General features: G+C 37.3%; 1 protein-coding gene across 1 annotated transcript in view; it reads left to right on the top strand.

The window, feature by feature from the left end:
- The window catches only part of LOC119423513 (poly(ADP-ribose) glycohydrolase), a 30,393-nt gene extending 9,208 nt beyond the window's left edge, over window positions 1–21,185 (top strand). The window contains 11 exon segments of the mRNA XM_037690911.1: window positions 550–630; window positions 1,453–1,595; window positions 4,818–4,897; window positions 5,001–5,061; window positions 5,390–5,465; window positions 7,454–7,601; window positions 12,073–12,151; window positions 12,665–12,773; window positions 16,215–16,320; window positions 18,656–18,784; window positions 20,965–21,185. Of these exon segments, the coding sequence (XP_037546839.1) occupies window positions 550–630; window positions 1,453–1,595; window positions 4,818–4,897; window positions 5,001–5,061; window positions 5,390–5,465; window positions 7,454–7,601; window positions 12,073–12,151; window positions 12,665–12,773; window positions 16,215–16,320; window positions 18,656–18,784; window positions 20,965–21,185 (1,233 nt within the window).
- The last annotated feature ends 500 nt before the right edge of the window (window positions 21,186–21,685 follow it).

Below are 21,685 nucleotides of genomic sequence, written 5' to 3'. Positions count from 1 at the left end.
TGTCATGTGCAGACCTGTATGAAGTTGTACAGATAGTTAACTCACCGTCTTCTGTTGATTTACCTTTATTGCCTCAGCTATATCTGCTGTTCCGACCACGTCATCTGGCTTCATTTAATGCACCCTTAGGGGCTGTTTAGGATGTCAGCGAGGCCATTACTTACAGCAGTGTTTAGTCAGGCTTCCTTTGCCATAATATAAATGTCTTTTTGTCCTGGGCACACATGGCCCCTTTTATTTTGAACACTTGTTCATTTGCATCTCCTTCTGGAAAGATGCTTAATCAGATTTTTTGCTTGACTGTGCAACCTTGATAATACTTCTCATTGATTGATCATTGTGACATTTTGGAGCTGCTATGGGTGAAAATACAGTTAGTTTTTTTTGTCTGATAAAAATTGAATCATAATGAATTTATGTATTTTACCATGTCTCAAACGTTTGATAACCAGTTAGATGAACGTCTTCAACTAATCAGTTTGAATAACTAATAATGTTGAGTTTTATGGCTCAACAACAAACATAAACAGATTTTCTGCTCTCTCCAAGGTCCTGGAGCCTGATGCTGTTGAACATCTGCTGCCAAACATGGCAAAATTAGCACTGAGAGCATCTGAGCTCTGCACCAAGGTAACTCCAGCAACTCGCTAATGGACCCTCTATAGATCACTGCGGCAAGTTGGTCCCAAAGGTCACAATGCAACAAATAATTTAGAGAAATTCTTTAAAAGTTTGTGAGGCCAGGATACAAATGAAACCCGTGCTCGTTTCTCTGAAGGTCAAAAAATGCTTTCAGTCATCTGGTTGTTTTGAAATTAAGAGCTTGACGGCCATTGTTTTAGCAGCCAATAAAACGGCTCATTAAAACATTTTCCCTGGAATAATTTGGCCCAGCATTTAATTATAAAATTTAGATTTTACATCTGTTCGTCTTTTTCATGTTTTAGTTTAATTAAACACTTAAGAGTGGCTGGCCCGCAGGAAAATAAAACTTTTCCAGGCTGATCTCTTGAGGAGCTTTATACTGGATGGATGGATGGATGATCAGGCTTGGTGTGAGATGTTTTTAACAGATGGATAATTATTTAGCTTTTTTTGCATTTGTTAAAACTTAGCTGTTTAAGCATAAACATACATTTTACTCTATGTGTGTGTGTGTGTGTGTGTGTGTATAATTTATTTATTTATTTTTTCCATTAGAAACTATTTAAGTATTTTGGTTATGACTCTTAGGAGTGTTTTATCACTTTGTAATAATGTGACAATCTCAGCTTTGCCATTCAATTATTGCTTGATCAGATGTGTTCATTTATAAGCCTGTATTGCACAAACATAAATTGCCCGTTGTCACAGCTCATTAAAGTAGCACGTTGCAAGTTTCGTCATTGTTTGTTAAGCAAACAAAGCAAATCGTTTTGCCCTTCTTCATTTGTACCTTTGTTTCTCCTCCAGCCAATACCCCTCCTGAAAAGAGGCAAGAACCACTCCATCACCATGTCTCAGGAGCAGGTGGCTTGCCTGCTTGCCAACGCCTTCTTTTGCACTTTCCCCACACAGACGGAGCCCTGCAACTACCCAGACATCAACTTTTTCAGGTATTGTGTGGATGTGGGGCTCTGACTCATGGTGTTAAAGGATACACAGTCACGTTGTAAATAATGCTGCACTGACAACTAGCGCCGTCTCCATGCGGGGGCACTACTGTATATTTTTTTACTAGTTAGTTTATCCTCTGTCTGGATGTTAAATCATCCAACCTTTACTTGGGTTATATCTCGTCCGGCCCCTTCTGGCAGTGATTTTTATTTATTTACTGCTCCCTTCTAGATGCAATGACGCTGTTGCAAAAACCAATCTATGAGCCGAGCTCTGCAGCATATATGTAACTTTGTTGTCACGCAGGAGATGACGGCAAATGCACTCGCCAGCAGCTTCTAAAAATGTCCAACGTATCGCAGGGTAATGGCGAAGCAACAAAACAAGCAAAAAAATAGGATTGCTCGTTTTCATTTACAGTGATACTGAAAATGAATAAATGCTTTCACAAAAGAACACAAAAATATAGATGCTCTAATCTTCTTTAATAATTGTTTCATTCATTTACAGTATTGTAATGAATTCTCTGAATGTAATTTATACGTATGGAAATACATAATTCATGTTGCCTTTTTTCAGTGACATGCATTTTAAATGAACAGAGAACTTATGTAAAGTGGCAAACCTTCAATGTTTGTGTGTGATTTAAAAAAGAAGCAAACACGACTTGGAGAAAAACAAAAGTATTTGGATGCTCGTTTAGAACAAGATTATTGTAGCCAAAATGCAAATACACAAAGAGAGTGTTGAAAGAATATGGATTTATTGCAAGTAAAATGGTCCTCTCAATGTTTACCAATAACATCCTAACTGCATCATGCAGCCCCATTGATAAGTATCATAAGTGAAATAACCAGCTGCTGTTGAAATGTGTGTATTTCCCATGACGTGGTACTATTGAGTATATCTGGAGAACAGAAACATATTATGATGCATTTGCATGGAAATAGAGGCATACATAATCAATGTTTGAGTTTGAAGCCATATTTCTTTTGGTGGCTTTATGCTCAGTCATCCCATCTCCCCTCTTAGCCTTTTCTGACAACTAAAAGCCAGTCCGATAGTTCCTCCTGTTTGGTTTCTTTTGTTTTTCTTTTTCCATCTTTGTCAAATTTATTTTCCATGCATTTATCAAAGAAAGCAACATACGTTGAAAATGGAGCAGCACTGTGAAGCTAGTTGTGATTCTGGTGAGATGTTGCCAAGCTTGAAGCCAAAGTTATGACTAGGGATACACGATATTATCGGCGTGGTATCAGTATCGGCCGATATTAGCGATAAAGTTAAATATCCACATCGCCCATTCCATCAAAATAACTCACCAATATAAAAGGCTTCTGTTTTAAGTTCATTTTTAATTTAAGAAACTGTCAAGTGTATCTATTAATGTACTACTACTTATGCACTTTTCACTTGTCGTTTGTGAACAGGTAGAGTTTAGATTTGTGAAAATTTATGAATTTGCACTGTTCGAGTGTTGCTGTGTTAGAAATAGAGTAAATGTCATGAACAAATTTGACATTAAACATAAAGTATTTTAATTCCACAGCAGAGAAAGCTATGTAGTCTCTGTAAGTAGGTGTAGAAAATAAAATAAAATAAAATAAAATCGGTATTGGTATCGGTAATTGGTTATCGGCCAAATAAGTTTTAACATATTGGCATATCGGATACCGGCCAACAATTCAGTATTGTGTATCCCTAGTTGTGACGTGTGTTCTTTCTGCCTGTGGATGCAGCGGGGTAGTTTCAGGGCTGAGAATGCGCGTAATAAATGTCTACCTGACATTAAAACCAATTAGAAGAGCATCTGTTTAAAGTTCACGTTGTCTACTGCTGCTCTAATTATTTAACTGTTTTGGACACCATTTCCTTATTGATGTAACACAAGATTTCTTTTTAGTCATACATTCATATATATATTTTTTAAGTCTACTCAAAGCATTGCCACTTGCAGACCGCAGAATAAGCTTTCTGCCCCTGCAAACCTTCACTGTAAAGATGTCAGTAAGGGTGGTGCAATGTAGGATCTGTCTGCAGATCTCTGCTCAGTCATGTCCCCTGATATCTGCTGGAATCACAATTTAATTACCTAAATGGAAGAGGAAATTGGATAAACACCAACTCAGCTGGCTGCTTTTGACAATAGAGAATGCCCTTGGCATTTTTTTTTCTTTCTTTTAAGCAGAAGCAGTAAAGGAGTTCAATCCCAACAGAATGTATTTGTATATGTTTTTCAAAATGTTGGAAATTTAGATCTTTAGGTCATAATTTTTATTTCATCTCACTGTTTTATTAAAATTGTTTGCCTGTGCTAATGACATGAAAACCCATTATTTAAACCAAGCACAGTCACTTGTACTTGTAGCTTTCCCTACATTTGCAGAATGCATGTTGATATAAAACTATTTAAATTCTGTTTTTTTCTGAACTAAATTGCATTTTGTTACCAAAAGGCTGCTCTCACTAGTGGCTAGCTTAAGTGGAAAATCTTTTCCCCTGGGATTACAAGAGGCATGATTGTTTCTTGGGGCCACTTTGACAACAAAAAGAGAAAAGGGAGCTCTGAGTTGTCTTGAGTGAATGAGAATCCCAGCCCTTGAAGGGCTCTCAGTGCACCAAGCTTTTGTCGTTATGTCATTTCCTTCCCGCAAATTTTCTTTTTTTTTTTCTTCTTTTGACTGAAATGTGAGGTGAGCTGTGTGGCTCTTTATAGAGTTAGCTTAAGAAGTAGATGCTCAAGGTGCATTCAAATCTGTGCACTGTATCACTCGCCGCAGCTTTGTAAGCAAGCATTTGTGCTTAGACGTTTTGCCTCCCGAGGATACTGTTATTTAAAAGGGACGCTAGGCTTTTTAATGATATTCTCTTCCCTTTTTGTCTGAGTGCTGGTGCAGGAATGTTGCCCTGTGATGGCCAGCCTGGGGCAGCTACGTTGTCGCAACAGCAAGGGAGCTTCTACATAATCGGCTAGTGACTGAAAAGGAAGTTGAGTGAGAGCTGTACTAATTCATATCAAAAGTTAAAGCATGACTGAGCTCACATGGCTAAAATGGAGGTCATGTGTTGGTACAGCATTGGTTCTGCAGCTAGTCCTGGTTTTAGTTTGTGGAGTTGGTGTTAGGGTGGAATGCAATATCACACATACCTTTTTATTTCAAGAATAACTAATATTTCATATCAACAATAAATTCATTAAATCATTTTGTCTTTGCGTTCAGGTTGTTTAAGGGATCCTCTTCAAAGAAAGTGGAAAAGCTGAAAACGTTGATGAGCTATTTTAAAAGTGTCACTCAACAGAGTAAGTAGCCATAATTTTTTTTTTAGAAATAAAAACAGTAGTGCAGTTTGTCTGTTCTATAATATACAAATGCAAAACAATCACTTATTTTGTTGTTTTGCAGTGCCCACTGGACTTGTGACATTCAGCCGAAGAAAACTGGATAAACCGCCCAACTGGAGGAGGTCTGATGCTTTTATTAATATAGTGAAGAAGCTTGTTATTACATAAAAAAAGATATTCAAAAATATTAAACTCATTGGGGGTGGTCAGTACTGCTTTCTCATCTTCCTGAGGTTGCAGGTTTGAGCCCAGGTTGCAACAGGAAGTGCATCTTGCGTTAAATAATATGTAAATTTTTCATGTGAGTTTGCTCGTTGTGGCGGCCCCTCCAGAATGGAGAAGCTGAAAGAACTTCGTATTAAATCCACTGGATTATTATTCTTTTTTTTTATTGATCTGAGATTTTGATCTTACTCGTAATAGATAAATGAAAAATATTCTTTGCTTCAGCTCGAGGACGTTGCTCACGAAGCTCCACATTACATGCAAAGGGACCATTGAGGATGATGGTTATGGAATGCTTCAGGTAAGATGTCGGACTGTACAGTTACTGAAAGTGTGAATTGAAGTAATTTGAATTTGCATTAAGTTATTTTGCGTAAAGAAGGCGTGCCTCCTCACTATGCCATAGGCTTGTCGCCATAAACAATAAATCAATTAATCGCATGATAAATGAAAATTATCAACCTCATTTTCATTTGGGGGCCGAGATGGTGTAGAGGCAGGGCAGCCGGCTTGGGACCCAAAAGTCCCAGGTTCGATCCCCAGTCACTGCACATCACGTGGCGTCTCTGGGCAGCAGACCTCATCCCCAAAATGCCCCCCGGGCGCTTTCAATAGCTGCCCACTGCACCACCTGGTGGTGGATGGGTTAAATGCAGAGACTAATTTCGCCATTGTATGGAAACATACAGTGCTGACATTGTGATGACATTATTATTTATTCGCTTTATTGTTTCTTTGTGTCTTTCTCTTTCTACTGGACACTTTCCTCTTTAAAATCTGTTTTAACTATCCAAAATTGCGTTTCTGGATCGTTAAAAGCAGCTAAGCTACGAGCTAAGCTAACAGGCCGACCTCAGGAAAAAACCTCCATCTTGTCAAAGCTCCAAAATTCACGGTTGAAACCCGTGCCTTCATCTAAAAAGTTGATTTTTTCTGGAAAAAGAAGTTGAGAACTTGTTTACAGATTTTTTTATTAAAATGTTTGCGTGAAAAATGTTATGCTAAAGAGCTCAAACCACACTGAGCATCTTCTGCCATTTTGAGAACTAAAAAACAGGAACGAGAGACAGCCCATGTCATGTCAAGGGCCTCCCTCCCATTTTTCTTAGAGACACGCTGCTCGCTCCCTCACTATTCATCCTTCGGTTCAAACGGTCACTTCACTATCATCCAGTGGTCAAAAAAATCTACTACACTCAAAAATCAACATTTCTTCTTAAATTTGTCAATAATTACTAATTATTGTCAAATTTCAAACAATATTATTGTTTATCGCAATAATTTCGGAGACAATTAATCGCTCAGAAAAATTTGTTATCGTGACAGGCCTACTATGCCACTCATTCTGAATTATTCCAACCAGAATGCTTACTATTGCTGAAAAGGCCTTTAGGGAGCCGGTGACACGTCAGAGGGAGTTTGTGCTGGGACTGGGGTCAAGGCCTCTGTGTCTCCTTTGCTCTCTGTGTCCAACGAGCTCCCTGTACTCTGTCAGCACAGCCCCCTCCGACTTTCACCTTTTGTTTGCCTCGAGTTGCCACAAACTGACAGTTGATGTGTGCACGTGACCAGCTCCAGGGTCTCACTGTAGCTCCGATTGATGGATGCTCTGCTGGGGTGGGGTGGGGGGCGAGCCTCTGACAGCTTGTCAAAGCAGACTTTGGAGTCTGGCTCATTGTCCCACTGTCGTGTGACCAGTATCAAAGAGATCTGCTCTGAAACGGCTCACCATTTGATAAGGTTTTACGAGGGCTTCGCCTGAACTGACTTCAGGCCAGTGAGCAACAACTATCTGCCCTAACACTGTAATAATGTGGCTGCTGTTGGAACAAAACAAGTTGTTTGCAATAAAATGAGAAGTGTAATTTTTTTATGAATCACAAAATAAAAATAAGCTCATATTTACATTTATTTTATTTTTTTTACTGGAGGTAAATGTTTCCTTCGGGCTGTAAGACTACTCTCTTTTGATTTGGTATTTGCTACTGCGTGTTAAAGTGCTGCTTTCAGCGAGAGCTCGTTTTTGGCATTGTGGACAGAGTGCCTGAGTAATGCCAGCACCTCAGGCCACCTTCCCAATCAACTTGTCACAGATTCTGTCACAAATAAAATAAAAAGGCCAGAGACCGTTGTATGAGGTGTTGTGCACCTGTTTCCTACGTTTGAGAAGCTGTTCCAGACTGAGTAAATGTTACTTTGATGTGGATGCAACTGACATGTTCAGCTACTGCAAAGACGTATAATCTTTTTTTTTTTTTTTTTTCATCAACCATCTGTCCTAACTTGCAGGTGGATTTTGCCAACAAGTTTGTCGGAGGAGGCGTCATCGGTTCTGGTCTCGTTCAAGAGGAAATCCGTTTCCTCATTAATCCCGAGCTAATCGTGTCTCGTCTCTTCACGGAAGCTCTGGATGATAATGAATGTCTAGTTATCACAGGTCAGTGATGACAAACTCTCCCAAAATAATCATCTCAATCAAATTAATGTTATTTTGATGTGAATAAGATCAACAACACTTTGTTTACTTTGCAAATTTTTTTTTGTTTTTGCACAGCTTCACCTTAGCTTATTCTGACTCTGCAAGAAGCTGAAAAATGTTTATGGCGGTCACTCTTTTTTTCTCACTTTGTCCTTGTCAATTCTCCTTTTGATTGTCTGCTACTCAGAGCTGGAAGATGGAGACTTGGCTGTCTTGATTACCCTGCTGGGTCTTTCTGTTGAGTAATTCCTGCTGCCTGTGCTTCAAACTTTAATGTTCACAACAAACAAGACTGTCAGTGGCCAGTATGCACCTGGCAACAAGAGCTAGATGTGAGGGGTCCCAGCAGGGGGTTGATGGCACCTGCGTGTTTTTATATATCTTGTCCTAACTGTTGTAGCAGGCTGATTGGGTTTGATGTAGAACCTCAGCAATCAGAGCAGGTAAAAGCTAGTAAAAACAAAGATGACGGTTTTAGTCGTCCTATGATTTTAGTTCAGATTGAATATACAGAGATCACTAAAAAAAATACTACTTTTTTATTGGCTAAGAGGTTTCGTTAAGTGTTTTACTCAACCCAAATGATGAAAGCTAATGCAAGCTTTTATGTTTCTAGACATTGTTTTTCTCTTGAAAGACTTTTTTAATTCCTAAAATAAGCTATGTCTGGCTTGTTAACAGATTCTTTTAAAAATGCATTTGTTTTCATGTTTTTAAATATGTGTTAAAGATAACCTGGATAATGCTGGTGTAGATTCTCAGTCCCCTGAGATGTTGCTGGTCATCTATTGCTGATATTTTTTTTGTTCAGCTGCACCACGGCACTCGACTCTGGTCTACAGTTTTATGCTCCACCCGAACAATTAACGATAGTGCGCTGCATTGACAGTTTTCCATTTAAAAGAATAGGAGTGGGAGTGATTTTCATCAGGGATTGGATTAAAAGGTGCATGTGCTTGACAAGTGCACACAAAAATCTAGTCTAGGTCCCCAGTGGACAGGGTCAGATAACATTTACAACATAGGCTCGCTATCAAGTGAATGGAGAGGCATGATTTTAGTTTTAGGCTGAGGTTTTAAGTGAAAAAATATATTTTTAAATGTATGTTCTTTAAACTTCTTAGAAATGTAAGCACTGCATAAAAAGACAGTGAGCTGACTTAAAACAGGAAGTGACATCACAGACATCGTCCTAATCTCCAGTCAGACTGCAGTTCCCGTTTGGCAGAGTCACCTTCAGACTTCTTGCTGGCCATCTTCCCTGTGCCTCCACTTAACTTTATTACTCGAGCCCAGAATTAATTAAAGCTGGAAGACCAGCCCAAGACCTGCTCCACTAATGGACTTGTCCATTCCATCATCTTTATTAAACACATCCCGTATCTCTTGTCCCCTGTTGTAAAAGTCCAAGCCATAGCTGCATCGTGGCCATGTGGTAAATCATATTCCCCCTCTGAGAGGTCGGCGGAGCGTACAGAATCTAATGGATTGTACCTCTCCACTGAAATTTGCACAAGTGCTCTGGCTAATTAAGTTTTTCTTGATTGTTGGATATCTGGCTGCCATTGTGGCGGTCAGATGTATAAATAGCATCAAGGAGAAGTCACGTGACTCACTGATGGCCGTATTGACCGGGGAATGTGCATGCTTAAGTACATGAGCTGGAGATAGTGCAATGGGGGTTCATAATATTTATTTTCAGTGTTCCTATGCAATAATTTCAGTTTTTTTTTTATGGGTGACAAATATATTTTTATTGTTTTATAGTTAGAAAATAAAATATTTTGTTTGCTCATGAGCAGACCAGTCAGTTGTTACTTTAATTTAAAGAAATACTTCAATTTTCTTGCACAGTTTTGCATTGATATGGCATTTAGACACACTCCTGACATTCAGTGTCTGCTCCACCACAAGTGAGACTTTTTATTTCCATGTATTTACACATGAATGAAACAACCTTTAGCACATTTTTGTTTAGGCCTGCAGATTTTATTGTTTATTTGGGAATAAGTCTTAACTACTGGGTAGTTGTCCCCTTTTAAAGCCAAGTTTGAGCTGTTTTGTTCTGCGAATAACTTCCAAAGAACCTTTTGGGTTGCATAAAAATCAAAAGCATAATTAATTTTTGAAGAAGGCCACTTTCAGAAGTAAAATAAAAAAATGGTTGAGACCACGGAAAGAACCATTAAATGTCATATCAACACAAAGACTTTCTACTTTAACACAGCTATTCACCGTTATGTCATTGTTGAATTATTTTCAAGGATTTAATAATGATAAATATCAGTTATCGTCTCGTTATAGTTTGTAGATTGTAGAAAAATAATAAAAGTAAATTGACAGTAACAAAGGAATTACATTCAAACAGACCACATATGACCGAATCTAACTGACAGCATTTCTTTGACTCTTTTTGACCTAAAGTTTGTATTTGCAATAAGCATTTTTGTAGAGCTGTTCCTGCTTTTTGCTCATATGTCTCATTTTTTTACATACCGATGAACTAAATCTACTAAAGTGAGTTATTCAAATTATTTAGCAGAAAACATAATGAGAGTTGATTTTGAGAACAATCTAGCCGAGCTCCACAGACTCGTGCTCGAAGCCTCTAATCACCTGGGTTATTTACTTTGCAGCTGGAAGGCTCTTGGTCTTTTTTTAATTAGTCGGGTTCAGATGAGGGCTAATGAATGGGAACTTAATCTGTGGCCTCTTTCAGTCCTGTTTTATGGGTGTGAAGTGTTTCCCTGTGGGCTGGTGGTCAGTCTTTGCTGAACTATTTCAAAAAGGATTTCACTGGATCTCACCAAACATGTGGTCCAATCACAGACAAGCATTTACTGCTCAGAATGTTTACTAAACATTTTTATTTGTGTCTTAACTTGATTTTTTTTTCTTGTGTTATGACAATGTTTATGAAGCATTCACCCTATTGTGATCTATTTTTCTTCCGTGCGGTTTTCGGTGTGATTCTCGTCCAGCAGTTTTCAAGTTAGTTCATCAAGTCATAAATCGAAACGTTCAGCTCTTTCAGGACAATCCTGCTGTGACTTTTGGTATTAGTGCAACTTTAGCTTTTTGAAATATTTAGCCTTTTCTGCCATTTTTTTTTCTCATAGAAAATTTTGTTTGGTTCAGCTTCTTTCAGCTTCCTTGTGCACATTTAAACTTTTTCAGCTACTTTCAGCTGTTTTTTTTCAGCTATTTTGTGCGCCTTTCAGATTATTTCTGCTAACTACAACATTTCTGTGCTTCTTCCAACTTCTTTTTGCTAATTTTAGCTTATGCTCTTTTCAGCTGATTTCTGCTAATTTAAAAAATTTCAGCAACTATTTAGCTGTTTTATGCTAATTTTAGCTTTTTTAGCTAACTCCACATGTCCTGCACTTATTTAAATTTTTTTCAGCCTAATAAAGCAAAAATGTGGTCTCTGCACTTCCTACATGCAATTTTAGCAAACTTTTAGCTTTTTTCAGCTGTTTTTAATTTTTAATTTTTTTTTTTTTTTTTGGGGGGGGGGCTAATTTCAGCTTTGTTTCAAATAATTTCTTCTTTTTAGTTCTAATTTCTGCTTCTTTCGGCAAACTTTTGTGCTTCTTTCTACTGCTGCTAATTTAAGCTTGCGCTACCTTTTTAGTATTTTTATTTTTTTTTAGCATTTTTTACTTATTTCAGCTGTTTTCAGATAAATTCATTTTTTTGTGGTTATTTCTGTTACTTTCAGCCTAATTAACTTATTTCTGCTATTTTCAGCTTGATATGCGTCTCTCATTTTATTTCTGCTATTTTCAGCCTTTTCAGCTATTTCAGATATTTAGCTGTTTTATACTAAATTGAGCTTTTTCCGCTAATTCCAAATTCTTGGAGCTCATTTCAGCTCATTCCACGTCCTTCTAGTTGTTTAAACTTCTTTCTGCCTTATCAGGAAATTTCAGCTATTTTTTAATAGTTTCAGCTTTTTTAACCAATTTCCTAATTTTTGTGCTAATTTCTGCTTATTTAAGCCTCATTCAGCAACTATGTGTTCTTTTTACTTTCTTCTGCAAAGTTAGGCTTGTTCTTACATGTCAGATATATTTCAGCATGTTTTTAGCTAATTTCAGCTGTTTTTCAGTAAATTCTTCAGCAATAAGCATTCTTTTTGCAGGAAATGCAATTTCTCTAGTTTTTACTATTTTCTTAGGACCTAAAGTGCGTACTCTTATCTTCTGTATTCTGTGTTAAAGCTGGGGGATGTCATGACTTTTTATTACATTACATGTAACACAAAAATCAACGTGCTGATTAAACTGTGTTAATTAACACAGCGGTACACTACCAGCACAACTGCACATTGTTTTCAGCGTTATTATCTTTACATGTAATGATCATTTATGTGTTGCTGCTCCTTGTTTTGTGATGAAATTGAATGGATGTTACTTTTTATTAGGAACACAGCAGTACAGTACATACAAAGGTTACAGTGAGACCTACAAGTGGAGTGGCAGCCACCAGGACAGAACTCCAAGGTATGCACCCCTATTGGCTTGGAACAATCTCAACTTAAGAAAATGTTAAAGCACTTAAATGTCTTAACTATACCCATTTAGTTTTTATTACTACCTCAGTCTGTTATATAGTTTGTACATCTATTTATAGTCCCAGAGAATGTACCTGAAGAACATGCATATTGAATTGTTTAATGATTACAGTTATAGATTGGTTACATAAGTTTTGTGCAGTTGCTAATTTTTGCTTATAATTAATTGTAATAACTAGTGATTCACTAACATTCTTTTCTCTAACACAAGAAGTTTAAATTAAGGTTTGACTGGTTTATTACCATTTATTAATAAACATCTTACCTGATGAACGTCAGCGCGTGACTTGGAGCATATTTGGGTGTTTATATTGTTTTCAGAGTTCTGAAAGAGCTGCATTTTGAGCTCGTAATGTAGCTTAATTTATGCACATTCATTCATATTGGATAAGGTTTTTGCTAGAAAATATGCACTAAATTGAATTATTTAATTTTTTTCCAGAGATGGCTGGCAGAGAAGGTGCACAGAGATTGTGGCCATCGATGCTCTAAAGTTTAGAAGCTTTCTCGAACAATTCCAACCAGTTAAAATCAACCGGGAACTTAATAAGGTAATATTTCATCTTCTTATAACTTTTTAACTTAAACGTTTCTGTTCTTTTACTTAGTTTTGTTTCTGGAGGTAAACTCAACTTCTGTTTTCTCGTTTTGCTGATTAATAACTAAGAACAAACACAATTCTTCCTTTTGTTAAAAAAAAAAAAGATATTTTAGTCCTGACATTGAATACTTTTGTATTTATTTATTTTTTTAGATGAAATTTGCAGTTTGCATAGATTAAAAAAATGTCCATTAGGTTACTTTAAGCTCTAAACACAAGTCAGGCTTATTTAATAAATAATGATTAAATGCCCTATAGTTAATTATTTTAATACATTTCCTTAATTAATTTTATTTGGCATTGAGTGACTGTGATGTTATTTATTAAACATCGGTTCTACCTCTATATGTATAAATACCGTACAATATGTAAACCATATGTATAATCTTTGTGGAAGAGGTGGGCCTGTTTGTAATGGGAAATCAAGACGTAGATGTTGTCAGGTCTGCTGTCAGAAGGCGTAGAGGATTTTGACAGTTCTGACAAGAGTGTGAAGAATGCACAAACTCAGAGATCAATCCTATTTCAAATATAGTTCAGTTAAATGTCATATCTGCCCTTTCACAGGAAGAATTTATGACTGGTCAGGGGGGTACGGGCTCTTAAAATCCATTTTCACTGTGCATTTTATTTTAACATGAAAACGAATGTTCAGAGCCCTTTTCAGGTATTTAATTTAAGTAGTTCCTAATATAACTGCTTATTTGGCTCACAGACCGTGCTGCTTTCGTTTACTTGTGTGGGATTTGCTCATTTTAGCCACCCATCCATCTATTCATTATCTTTACCCACCTTTTCTTTCTGGGTCATGGGTCAGCGGGTGCCTATCTCCAGCTGTCAATGTGTGAGAAGCAGGATTCACCCTGGACGGGTCACAAGTCCATCACAGGGTCTCATGGAGACAAATGAGACCAACAACTATTCCCCGTCTCACTCACACCTAGGGACAATTTAGAGTTACCAATTAGCCTAACATGCATGTTTTTAGTCTGTGGGAGGAAACCGGAGTACCTGAAAAAACCCACGCATGCACAGAGAGAACATGCAAACTCCACATGGAAAAAGCCGGGAGGTGAACCTACGACCTATTTGCTGGGAGGTGACTGCTTTGAGAACAGCGCCACAGTTTTGGCCTAGTAAATACATAGTAAAACATACATTTATTCTTCTTGTCCTTAAATGGCACCGTGCTAGGAATACAAGTGCAACCAAACCAATTTATGTACACATGGACTGAATACCACAATGGTCACTTTATGGTTTAAAAAAAAAAAATCACAAACATTTTAAGATTGATTCAATAAACATGGTTACAGGTCTCATAATTGTTTATCAATAAACAATTAATTTATAATTACCGTATTTTTTGGCCTATAAGTCACATTTTTTTGTGCATAATTTGCATGCCCTACAACTTGTACGCAGAAGCAACATATTTATGGATTATTTTCCCATATTTATAAACCATGTTTTGGCTGAGATATGACTGTTTTCATTCATTCTGACCGAAAATATTGTACATTACCATTTTCACCCTATAGATGGAACTCGAGTAGTATGGCATGCTCTTGTATTATGCAATAGGTAAAAGTGGCTATTAATGACAACATCGGCTTGCCATAGCTTGCCACCTTCGTCCAGCTCGCCTGGAGTAACCGTCAAATCAGCTTCATTTCGCTGCGCCGCCCCGACAAAATGCAAATAATTTGACCATTGACGTTCATTTATTAAGTAAAAGTTCAACTGAGACACACCTTTACTATAATGTCAACCAAACTAATAATTGTTTTAGGTGGTTATCTTGTTAAATTTCGAAGAAATGCGCCGCGTTCCTCCTTTCTGATTTCCTCCCTCTGCAAGCACCGAGGCAGCAAATACTTTTGAAATACAGCTGATTTGACCATCAAAGTGCATTTATTAAGGAAAAGTTTGACTAAGACACACCTTTTACTATAATTTCGAGCAATCAAATAATTGTTTTTAGGTGGTTTTCTTGTTAAATTTTGAAGAAATGCACAGCGAGTCCTCCCGTTCAAAAGCACTGATTATTCTTTGTATAGATCTAGCAGAGTGCTGTATGAGTGGGTAAATGAGGGCACAGATTGTAGTGTAATTGTAATTGTAGTGTACTGATTGTAGTTTATTTAATTTCCCTCTGGGATTAATAAAATATTTTTGAATTGAATTGTAAAGAGCTTTGAGTATCTTCATAAGATAGAAAAGTGCTATACAAGTACAGTCCATTTTAACTTTTTATTTTGATCAGTTAAAGGTTTACATGAAAAATTATATTTTTAAATTTATTTTTGTCTCTTTGCTACTACATAGTTTAAGTTATAACATACAGTATTTAGTCCGGCAATGCCTCATTATATTTCATCAGTCCCTCTGCGATTAAAGTATTTTTGAATTGAATTGAATTGAATTACTTATTCACACATCACAAATTTCATTAAAAAAAAAACTACGTGAAATTTCATGACAATATACATTTATTTAAAAAAAAAACTGAGCCTAATCACTAACATCACTTTTATTACATAAATTGTACCGGATACAATTTTTATACATTTAACAGGGACTATTTTAAGGGGAAAGTTAATTACCTGATTATGTCTATATCCTCTAATAAGCTTGTTGTGTGTAAAATGCCTAAGAAATACAATTTCTAATTTTGTACACTGAAATTTTATACATCTTAAAATTTGATATTTGTTTAAAGTACCGGTACATTACATTCATAGTTGAAATATATTTGAATTTTGTATTGCTTCATCCCACATACTTTTTTTCATAGGCATTGATAAGATGCCAGATTGCGTTAGATTATACCACCTGCAGTTTAGAAAATTTCTCCTAGAACTGTAAAAGTTTGTTGAGAAATTAAGAAAGACAAATTATATTTGTATATATTAATCTTTTGGCTGCTCCCTCTTTCAGGGGTCACCACAGCGAGCTAACTGACACAAAGACTTGGTATTTGTTTTTACACTGGATGTCCTTCCTGACGCAACCACAGATCACCGAGCTACCACAGCCCTCTGTGTGGAGCAAAGAGCAGCCATCTTGGGTACACGGGGGAGCATATATATCCCCTATATATTAATATTTTAAATTACAGTACATATAATTTTTAAATTTGATGAACATTCTTTAGTGCCCTGCTTTGGCAGCATGCACCGTTGCCTCACAGCAGGAAGGTTCTGGGTTCAATCCCCGGTTTGGATCTGGAGTCTTTCTGTGTGGACTTTCTCCGGGTGCTTCAGTTTCCTCCCACAGTTAAGCGACATTCACCTTCAGGCGCAGGCCGCTCTTCAAAAAGAGTTTCATGTTCTGCATTAAAATGATTTCTGATTTTGTTTTAACGTTCTTTTTATGCGTCTTTATTTAGGCTTACTGCGGCTTTGCCCACCGTGAGAAGGAAAGTCAACAGCTTGCAGCAGTGGCAACAGGAAACTGGGGCTGCGGCGTTTTTGGAGGTGACACACGTCTGAAAGGTAAGCACAGGCGTAACATTGACGTCAGTAGATCTTGAGGAGAAAAAAAGCTGAAATCATCCTTGTGAGCTTGGATGTCTAATTGGACTCGTTTTTACTGGATATATAATAAATTCACATTGAAAAGCTCCAGCAGATCCAGACGGGCATCCATTTGTCTTCTGGGAATGCGTACGTTTACTTAAGGCCTATTTCTTTTACCTTCCTCCTATTGATCAAATGACAAAGTTAATATCTTACATTAATAGTGGAATTGATCGCCGGGCCGAGCCCATCAATCTGTTACAGCTCTGCGTTTGTGCCTTGTGTCTGTGCTGCTGAGCAGAGCGCTTCGGTGAAATGTTCTAGCCTTTTGCTGTAAGGCTTTACATTGACACCAAACTAAACATTACTTAACCAACGTGAAGTACAGCCTTTTAATTGGCAGAGTCACCCACTGCGTGCTTAATGACATACCTCCAGGGAAGAGGTTGTCCTCTATTAGAGCAACTAGTTGTGTGAATGCTTATGAAACATTCACACTATTGTGATCCATTTTTCTTCTGAAAGTTTTTCGACGTGATTCTCATCCCGCAGTTTTGAAGCTATTTCAGTAAATCATAGATCAAAACGTTCAGCTCGTTCAGGACAATCCTGCTATGACTTTCGGTATTGGTGCAACTTTAGCTTTTTGAAGCCTTTTCTGCCATTTTTTTCTCATAGAAAATCCTTCAAATCTTTAAATCTGTTTACAACCTTTTACTGCTTCTTTCACTTTTTGTTCCGGTTCATCTTCTTTATGCAAATTTTAACTTTTTTTGCTACTTTCAGCTAATTTCAGCTTTTTTTAAAAGCTGTTTTGTGCTCCTTCTAGATTCTTTCTGCTAACTTACAACATTTGTATGCATCTTCTAACTTTCTGCTCCTTTCAGCTGATTTCTGCAAGTTTCAGCTTTTTCTACTATTTCACCTAATATATAGCTGTTTTATGCAAATTTAAGCTTTTTCAGCTAATTCCACATTTTTTGAACTCATTTAAACTTTTTTTTGCCTAACAGCAAAAATGTGCACTCTCGACTTTGTTATTGTAATTTAAGCTTCTTTCTGCCTTTTTAGTTACTTTTCAGCAGTTTATTTTGTGTTAATTTCAGCTTTTTTCATATAATTTCTACTTTTATGTGCTCATTCCTGCTTCTTTCAGATTAACTGGGCAGACACGTGTTTTTTTCTGCTTTCTCATTTTAATTTAAGCTTGCCCTACCTTTTCAGCTGCATTTTTTAGCTAATTTCAGCAGTTTTCAGACTAATTCAAATTTGTATTGTCAATTTCTACTACTTTCAGCCTAATTAACTTATTTCTGCTGATTTCAGCTTGTTATGCCCCTTTCAGTTTTTTTTTCAGATTTTTCTGCTATTTCAGCTACTTTTTAGCTGGGTTTTTTTGTGTGTGTGTGTGCTAATTTTTGCCTTTTCAGCTAATTCCACATTTCTTTTACTCATTTCAGCTCTTTCTGCTTCATTCTGGTAGCTTAAGTTTCTTTCTCCCTTTTCAGCTACTTTTTAGCTGTTTTTTTTGTGTGTGCTAATTTTAGCCTTTTATTAAGCAGATTTCCTCATTTTTGGGCCATTTTCTGCTTATTTGATCCTGATTCAACAAATAATACGTTCTGCTTGCTTCTGCTAATTTAGGATTGTTCTGTATTTGCAGCTACATTTCAGCACGTTTGTTGTTTTTTTTTTTGTTTTTTTTGTTTTTTTAGCTACCGGTAATTTCAGCTGTGCTTCAGCAAGTTCTTCTACAATAAGCATTTACACTGCATTTTTGCAGGAAATGCAATTTCTCTAGTTTTCACATGTAATTCAAGTTTTGAGGATGGCTGAAATAGAGCAGAGATTCCACTGAAAGGTAAATCTGCTCAGCGTTCTTCAGAAACTGTTTATTCAGTTTTGTTTATTGCATTCGCAGTTTCCCAACTTTAATTAATTAGCAGACGTATTTCCAGTCTCTTGAAATATTCACAGCTTTCCGGGGCCAGTCCTTGCTTTCCTTTGTAACTGATCCCGAGTTCTCTGTGGGGGTGAGACCTATTCCCCTGATTACTTACCTTTTCCTGTACAGGCACCAGAGGCTGGTGCAGCTTAATTTTAATGTGAACTGGGCAACTTTTCAAACCTTCACTTATGTAATAGGTCTGTAAATAAAATACTTTTTACACATATAATTATATTCCTGTGCCGTATTTCCAAACTCTTTGAATTACATTATTAAAAAGTTTAGGTCGGTTCGTGCACAGCAACAGACATATTCTACGTCACTCTCACATTCGAGGTTTAACAGTCTTGTTTTTCCCTCCAGCTCTGATCCAGATGCTGGCAGCTGCTGAGGCGGGCCGAGACGTAGCTTATTTCACTTTTGGTGACAGCCAGCTCATGACAGATGTCCACAACATGCACTCTTTCCTCACTCAGAGGAACATCACTGTTGGTAAGGGTGACCAGACATCCTGCACGCATCTTGTGTCTTTGCCTGTTTGTTTATAGTGTTAGCTAAATATTTCGTGAACCACAGGACATTCCTCAATGACACTCTCAAAGTAATCATTTGGTGTTCATCTACAACTCATTAACTTTTAACCTAAATCTATAAGGCCACCACAGATAATCTACCGTAATTTTTGGATTATTGAGCACACCTGAATATAAGTTGCGCCCACTAAATTTAAAAAGAAGAGAAAAAGCTTGTACATATATAGGCCGAACTTGTGTAAAAGCCACAGGTGTCCACGTTGTAACATGAGATATTCACACAGAAAGATTTTTTTAAACGTTTAATTAAATATGTACCGGTAGCATAGACAAATACGTACAGTAAATGTTTTAGTTTTCTGAACAGTGCCTGTAACACGGTTGGGGGAGAAAAAAAATACAGTAGCCTACCAGGAAAAGTCATTGATTGCTAATTTTCCTTCCCACTAAAACCACTAAAGTCGTCTTCTTCAGTGTCAGAATTGAAGAACCTCAGAAAAACTTCATCAAACACATCCTCAATCTCTTTCGTTGTCGCTCTTAAAGTCACTTTTGTCACAAATACACAATTTGATTTGATTCATAATTTACACTTATTTCAAGTGGCTGCAAATACTTCATTGTGTACAACGAAGTGAGAAATTCTCGCAGGGAAACTCCCACAGGGAGGGGAAGGGGGAGAGAGAACGGGGAGGGGGGGAGGGGGATGAAGTCCCCCCCTCCCCCTCCACCATTGTGACTTTTTTGTTAGTTTCAATGGTCAGATTTTTTTTAACCTTTATTTATACAGGTAGTCTCATTGTGTCAGGGGGCCCCCCCCCCCCCCCCAAGAGAGACGTGTATTGGGCAGCTATGTGAGTGCCTAGTTGTGACGAGGCTAAATTTTTTTGCAACATGAAGCTCGTTAGTCCGTCAAAAAAAAAAAATCCATAAATTAGCCGCAGCATTTTATGAGCCGCAGGGTTCAAAGTGTGCAAAAAAAGTAGCGGCTTCTAGTCCAGAAATTATGTTTTTTAGCCAACACGAAAATGACTTCTAAATCAATTTTACAGATGCTAAGATAAAACTTGGGTTGGTAGTAGCTGAGAGTCATCATCGGCACATAGTACTGCCAGCACGTACAGATCAAGCGAGATCTTACACTGTCATGCATGATTAGGCCTGTCACGATAATAAATTTTGCTGGGCGATTAATTGCCTCAGAAATTATTGCGATAAACGATAATATTGTTTGAAATGTAACAATAATTAATTGTCAAATTTTAGAAGAAATTATTTCTTTGGTGTGTATTACCTTTTTTGACCACCTGATGGTAGTACTGTTTGAACCAAAGGATGGATATTTGAGCATCGCCTCTTAAAGAAAAATGGGAGGGCCCTTGACGTGACATGGACTGACATGGTGACATGACGCTCGGTGATTTGAACTCTTCAGCATAGCATTTTTCACACAAAGCTTTTAATAAAAAAATCAGTAAACAAGTTCTCAGCTTCTTTTTGCAGAGAAAATCTTTTTATACGAAGGCACGGGTTTCAACCGTGAATTTTGGAGCTCGATAAGATGGAGGTTTTTTTCCGAGGTCGGCCTGTTAGCTTAGCTCGTTTAGTTTAGCTTCTCAGCTTAGCTGCTTTTAGCGATCCAAAAATGCGATTTTGGCCGGTTAAAACATATTTTAAAGAGAAAAGGAGGGATCAGTGAAAAGCACCGGAGTTGAACCTTATCCAGTAGAAAGAGAGAGACATGAAGACACGATGAAGCCGGGAAATGAAAATGCGGTCGATAATTTTCATTCATCATGCGATTAATTGATTTATTGTCTATTGCAACAGGCCTATACATGATCTCATACATAATGTCATTTAATAGGTTTGACTAAAACAGATATAACTCTGTCCCCTCTCATTTTTCGGGTGATGTACATTTCTTCAAGGAATCCTAAACCTTTAGTTAATAAAGCTGTTTTTACTGATACTTCGTTAGCACTACTTTTGTTCTTTTACGAAGACTGATTGTCCTATTTTTAAAATAACATCATATAGCTACTTACCCTGATTCTAAAAACCACATTATTTATCTTTCTTGGGTATTAGGCCGTTTATAATAAGATGATGCTCACAGCCTCCTTGTCTCTGTCTCAGGGGAGGTGTATGATCTCCTGGGGCAGTACTACAGCTCCGTGTGCAGGAGCAGCCTCACTCAGCGCCCTGATGTCAGCCTCTACTCCTTCATCTACGCACAGGTCAGCTCCTCTGAGGCGCCCAGCGACTCCAACTGAGGTTCAGCCAGACAACACACACCCACACAGCGCCATTCAGGCTGCGTGGCTGATGAGTCACTGAAATTAATCTTTAAAGAATAAAACCGTAAATAATTTTATGCATCGTCTTTAAATTTATTTTGGCTTTTTTTTTGTTCATTTCTGCTGTGAATAAACCAAAATGTACTCTTTATTACTGATGTCAGAGCATAAAAAGTTCTAACAGCAGCCAACGGTGGTTCGTTATGACCCTGTCATTTTGTCACAGTGGGTAAAATGGAAATAGACTGAGCTCCACTGTGACGCACTTGTGATTTTAATGGTGAAGCAAAGGTTGCCATCCATCTTCTCAGTTTGTCAAGTTGCCTGTTTTTATGCCCACACTTATTCAGCCTAATTGAATTGGCCATCAGAATCGAACAACACGAATCATATTTGGAAAGGTCTGAGGGCTCCCAGAAAAGCAGCTTGATTTAAGCCTTCCTTTTTGTAACACAATCTTAGTTTGTTTAGTTACAAATACTGATTTTTACTACAACTTTATGATCATAAAAAAATCTTTCCTGAATGAGGTTGCACTTGGATTTGCTTTTCTAATTTGC

The sequence above is a fragment of the Nematolebias whitei genome, chromosome 17, assembly GCF_014905685.2.
Source record: "Nematolebias whitei isolate Nwh7 chromosome 17, NemWhi1, whole genome shotgun sequence".
Classification (NCBI taxonomy): Eukaryota; Metazoa; Chordata; class Actinopteri; order Cyprinodontiformes; family Rivulidae; genus Nematolebias; species Nematolebias whitei.
This window is presented reverse-complemented; position numbering and strand designations above follow the sequence as displayed.